The sequence below is a fragment of the Apis dorsata genome, unplaced genomic scaffold, assembly GCF_000469605.1.
Source record: "Apis dorsata unplaced genomic scaffold, Apis dorsata 1.3 scaffold_365, whole genome shotgun sequence".
NCBI classification, from domain to species: Eukaryota; Metazoa; Arthropoda; class Insecta; order Hymenoptera; family Apidae; genus Apis; species Apis dorsata.
In genome coordinates this window covers 489,816-495,902 of record NW_006263630.1, presented here as the reverse complement: position 1 = coordinate 495,902, position 6,087 = coordinate 489,816, and the positions used below count along the sequence as shown (strand labels likewise).

The window sequence follows — 6,087 nt, the reverse complement described above, 5'->3', positions numbered from 1 at the left end:
AATATCGGCACCTGCCTCGCCTCAACGCGACTTCTTCAATAAGAAAGCGTAATTTATAACCATCGGTGACCAAGAACCGGGCTGTGTACACGAGTATGTATACCCTTAAGTAAAACTGGTCAACGATTTATCGAGCGAGCCGATCAACGAGATTTAACAACAAGCGATATAACAAACCGTGACCGTGTACGTGGTTAAAAACGACATCGTTTTAATCGTGAAATTAAAGGTAACCAGATTTCGAATCCAGAACAATCGTGTCACCGTGATATTTTCATATTTTCGAACATTTATCTTTTTTCGTGTAACGAAACCGGAACGAATCATTACAATTAATCTCTCTCAAATATTCGTATGAATATTTGGTGAAATATATTTCCAATACTTAATAATACAATAATTAAATAATAATTCCTATGAATTTGGTGAAATATATTTCCAATAATATTTTCAATAATAAATCGCGAATAAAAAAAGTCACTTTGCGATTTCCTCGTTTAGCTTATTAAGAATACATATTAAATATTGTTTCTAAAAGTACACACTATTTTCTTCAGGTATCCAGAGTCGAGATTGGCAAAATTATTCAACGGCAGCATCCCCATCGTGCTGGACTCCCTGAAGCAACACTACTTCATCGACAGGGACGGCGGCATGTTCAGACACATCCTAAACTTCATGAGAAACTCCCGTCTCCTGATACCGGACAACTTCGCAGATCTGGATCTCCTGCTGGAAGAAGCGCGATACTTCGACATCGCGCGTAAGAGAAATTCATCCCCTCGATCCCCTAACCCCGCGATAGATACGCTTCAATTTTCATTCAATCGGGCATCGATTTTAAAAGGAAGGGATACCTTGAGTTAAGAGTTAAGAAGAAAATATTCAAATTCCCGTGAACCTTGTAATTATTACTTAATAATCTCGTTAATAATCTACTTCAAAATCAGCACATGCTCGTCGAACACCAAACTTCCTTTAACTTCTGTAAAGAAAGAAGGAGAGATCATGATTCGAAACGGCGATAAATCGCGTAATCTGAATCCCTAATCGGAATCTCGATTCATTTTTCCTCCCATTAAACTATTAATACAGCAGGGGAAGCGTTATGGGGAAAGATCGTATTAAAATACTCTCGATAAACGAAAGATCACGGCGCGCTCGCGAAAATCTCGATATATCGTTCGATCAGGTCTCGTCGATCCACGTTTTGCACTACGTAAACAGAAGCGTTAAATGATATTTTAATCAAATATTCACAAATTCGATTGTGAGACAGAAAAAAGGAAAATTTTTTTTTTATAGAAACGTTAACCTCGATCACACGATACCTCTTCCTCTCTCCTTCCATCCGCGTGCCGCGCGACAAACTCATCTCTCTACTCATTCTCTTGCAGCGATGTGCAGGCAATTGGAGCAAATGAAAAAGGAGCGGATAAAGAACGGTTCCACGGGCACGACGACCATGTCCTCCTCGTCCCCGAGCCCCCCGCCGGCCAATCAACTAGGAAATCGCGGCACAGGGTGCACGACGGTGCCGAGCAACCGGGATTCCGAGAAAATCCGCGGCAACGAGGGAAATTGCAATTACGAGTGCGTCGCCCTCCACGTGAGCCCGGACCTCGGCGAACGGGTGATGCTCTCGGGCGGTCGAGCTCTCCTCGACGAGGTGTTTCCGGAAACGACGCAGGCGGTGATCGACGCCCGATCAGGGGTCGCCTGGCACCAACAGGACGCCCGCCACGTCATCAGATTCCCCTTGAACGGTTACTGCAAGCTCAACTCCGTGCAGGCCATCACCAGGCTTCTGAACGCAGGATTTCGCGTGGTCGCGAGCAACGGCGGAGGGGTGGAGGGGCAACAATTCTCGGAATACCTGTTCGTTCGACAAGCCGTCAACACTTGACGGAACACCGCGCACCAGCGAAAGACCAGCTCGAGGATGGTGCGCTGCCTTCAACGCGACCACGATCCCGAGTGAGCTTATCCACATTTATTCAGAAGACTGCGTTCACGAACGATGAACGATCGGTGTTCCCTTCTCTCGTTGCGAACGGAACACCGGAGGTGATTTGAAACTGTCGTCGTTTCAGATGAGATATCGTGATTTCGTCGATCCTTCGGTCAGGGATAACGCGTATATTTAATTACTCATTCGGGATACTCAGCGGCTCCCCTCCTTCCCATTCTGTTCTTTCTCTAATTTTTTTTAAATTATATTGGGATGATCGATTAATGGTAAAAGATAAAAGGAGAGATAAATAATGAAAGACAAATGTATCGAAGGTAAAAATTTCATTTATTTTTTGCAATTAGTTTGTATACATTCTGTGATATAATTTTCGGATTTTATTATTGGTTTGTAGGGAGCTATTAGTGTGAAATATTTGCGCTCGTTGATCGTGAGATTGTTCGAGAGTTCGTAGTTATTAAAGAATAATATGAGAGCGAAAAAGGGGTAATTATGTGAAAGAAATTCGCAGGGTATATTCTTGATCAAAGGTTTCGATTTTCGTCCAGATTTTCCAATCGCGGTTCGATTTTATGGAAATGTTTATGTTTATAACTTGTGTGCTACTTACGAGTCGATAAAATCGATTGTATTTCAATTCTGATACGAGTTACGCGTGGAAAATAGAAGAGAGATTAGCCATCGTATTTTTGGAAATCATTTGGAATGTAATCGAACTTAATTTACGCTAAATTTTATTCGATAATTCCGAATATTTGACAAATCGAGTGCCTTGAGTTATGCGTATTTAAGTTATAGAATGTTCGACCGTGCATAACGTAACGAAAATTATAAGAATCACCGTTCAACGATTCTTTCTAAAAAAAAATCGAGCCAACAAACGTAATTTTCGCAGTTATGCATTCGTCGAACGTATCATCACGCATGCTCGTGACCCACTTATGCATATAAGTATTGGTAAGCCGCTCCTTACTTTGCTTTTATTTAATAAGGTGTATCTATATGTATTTAAATGCCATACTAATTACTGTAAATACCGCGAATAAACGTGTATCTATATCGATATATATATATATATATAAATATAAATATAAATATAATTATTCTATGTACTTAAATTGTCGATATCTAAATGCGGAACATTCGGACAACGAAATAATTCGCGTTGATCTCATCGGCTTAAGCTGTGTTTCTAATTGATGAACTAAGATAAAAATGGGTTTCGAATGGAAGAGAAACAAGACGAATAACGTTAAAAAAGGGGAAATAAAAAAAGAAGAGAACAATTCATAGGTTTATTTTAATTCGAGACTTCGCTAAAATCATCTCATTTGTCTCGATTATTTTTAACGCGTTAAAAAAGAAATACTTTCTAATTCTCGATAGGAAACACACTTATCGCTACGATAATTATCGTTTCGATTGATTTAATAAAACGTTTATAAATTGAACTAGTAGAAACGATCATTATTTATTTCGTATAAATTAATCACTTTCCCTTCCACAGAAATTATCATTTAATATTCTACTTAATAGGCGAAACTAATATGAAAGAAACACCGAATATTATTTAAATATAACTACTGTTTTTTGTATCGACCTGCACACGTACAAGATACGAGGGAGGAAAATTGTCGCGACGAGAGTTGCTGCGTTTGGTCCGAAAGCAAAAATAAAATCTGGCAAAGCAACCAAATGGAATAAAACCATTAGTCGGACAATGCAGTTTTCATAACGTTCCGACAGAAAAATCTGGAATATGTTGAAAATTGGTTACGCGATATCTGATTTCGACTTTTCCACCTGATTGTGAGTAACTCGTGCATCCTACGCGTTGACCTTTCGCTCCGATGACTTTCCATCGATCCGATCACTTTTAAACGCAACGAGGACAAAAGATAAAAATAACGGTGATAAAAAAGTCGCATCCTCGAATCAACGAATTTCGTTTTTTAAATAATCCTGCAATCCATTCTGTACCATTCAACGAACCATCCAATTTTTCGATAATTTTCGAGAGAAAATCTCTGTCTCTGGTAATTAGCAAGGAACGAAGAGAGGAGAACAATGGTAATAACCAGATTTATAAATCCATCTAACAATAGATCCTTCGTAATATTAGGATAAAGAGAGAAATAAGGCGATATGCGGAGGAACGAGAAGAGGAAGAGACGGAGGAAGAGGAGGAGAGAAGCAGGAGAGAGCAAAAGAGCTCGGAACCGCGTTGATCACGTAACCGCGGGAATAAGGGATAAAGCGCACAAACGTCATTGCCTCGGGCCCCGTTTCCATGGTTACCGTGAACTCAATATCCGCGACGCCCCGGGGTAGCATGGGCCGCGGGCTGTCATCCCTCGAACCTGGTGAGCGAAGAGCCCAACGTTCCGCTTCGACCCTCTCTCCCGACTATCTCGCTCTCGACCGTTCTCGCTTCGCTTCTCATTCTCTCATCCGCGCTTCTATTTTCCTCCTTCCTTTATCTTTTCGTCCATTCTATCTTATTGTTTCCGTCATTCTCTTTACAACCCCCTCTTTTTCCCCACAAAACTCCTTCTCTCTTTTCTCTCTATCATTTTCCGCACTGTATTTTTCCTTCTTCCATCTTTTATATTTTTTCTTCCTCCCCCTCCTCTTTTATAATTCTTTTATAATCCTTTCTTTTTTTTGTCATACCGAAAACTCTACTTCTTCTATCCTCCTCTATATTCATAAGCATCTTTTTTCTTTGTCTCGATCGTGCGTCTTTTTCCTTCTACTCTTTCCCTTCCTCCTCCTCTCTTTTTCTCTTTTCCTCTCTATTCTCCTCGTTTCTTAAATCCTTACTTCCCCTCTCGCTAGCTATTGCACATTTTACCACCCGCTCCAATGTTCTCCGTCTCTGTCGAGCTCCGATGTTGATTATATTCCATTTCTGGATCGCCTCAGGGCCATCTCAGTCCCAGGTCCTTCAATACACGACACGAGGCGAAGTAGCCTTTGGCGTCAACATGGAAGACGGGCTTGAAATTCGAGGATACGCTGGTACGCAATTCTCTACCAATATCTGCATCAAGGCTGAGCGAGCAATATTTTTCATGATATCATCTCTTTTTGCTATACGCAAAAATCGCCATAATTTCATAACATTGCAAATTTTTAATCATTTTAAAGGTAAAATTGCTTTAATTCTCTTTGTTCTTTCGTCACCATCTTATTGCTTTATTTATTTTCTAAATATATTATATCTATATTTTTTAATATTTTTTTGTTCTATTACTTTCTTACATCGCAAAAGTAAATTTTGTATATTTAAATAATAGAATTTATTTAGGGAAACCAAAACTATATTTGTAGTACGGAAGAACTATCTTTGACAATCAATTTTAAAGATACAATTGAGAAAAAAAATTTATGATCGTGATTAAAATAAATGCGCTGGTATTCGATTGTTTAGTGATTTTTTTAAATACAACGCCATATCGAACATTATTTGGAATGATCGAATGATGAATAATCACAATCCGATGTATATTTTAACACGCTTGTATATATTATTATATAATCGATCTTTTTGCCACGTATTTTCGCGATTTTTCATTAAACGATGTAAAAGTTTTGCAAGTTTTAATTGTTGTAAAGATTATTACAATTTTTCTGATGGGATTTTTAATCCAATTTCAAAGAATATTATTCGATAATAAACATATGTTAAATATTTTTTTGTTAACATGATATCTTAAATATAAATGATAAAATTCAGATAAAAATGATACGATAAAAATAACATTTACTCGAATATACTATAATACTTTTAATATTTATATCATTTAATTTTTTAGATTTTTAGATTTAACAGCCCGAAACTTTATGAATTTTCATAGTTTTGTGAAAAATATATCTAGAAATTGAACCATGTAACCATGCAAAATAGAAATTTCTATATTCCTATTCGCAAAAACTCAATAATTTTTATGTCACGCATAAAAATTAGACTTTTTTTGAACGAAAAAGAAAAAAAAGAAAGTTAGTAACCTAAGAATAAACAATTCGGGCTATTCTTTGGTGAAACTTATTCTCGTGTTTTATTATCTCTCGGTTACGACTTATCCAATTACAATTTGTAAAAATATCATAGT

The 6,087-nt window shown here is 37.8% G+C and overlaps 1 protein-coding gene across 4 annotated transcripts in view; it reads left to right on the top strand.

Annotated features, from left to right (window-relative positions):
• Positions 1-3,715, top strand: part of LOC102672540 (BTB/POZ domain-containing protein kctd15-like) — a 42,533-nt gene extending 38,818 nt beyond the window's left edge. For all 4 annotated transcript variants that reach the window (XM_031511933.1, XM_006618668.2, XM_031511932.1 and 1 more), the window contains exons 4-5: positions 558-763; positions 1,398-3,715. In XM_031511933.1, the coding sequence (XP_031367793.1) occupies positions 558-763; positions 1,398-1,906 (715 nt within the window). In that variant the 3' untranslated portion in view covers positions 1,907-3,715. The remainder of the gene's footprint in view (positions 1-557; positions 764-1,397) is intronic.
• The last annotated feature ends 2,372 nt before the right edge of the window (positions 3,716-6,087 follow it).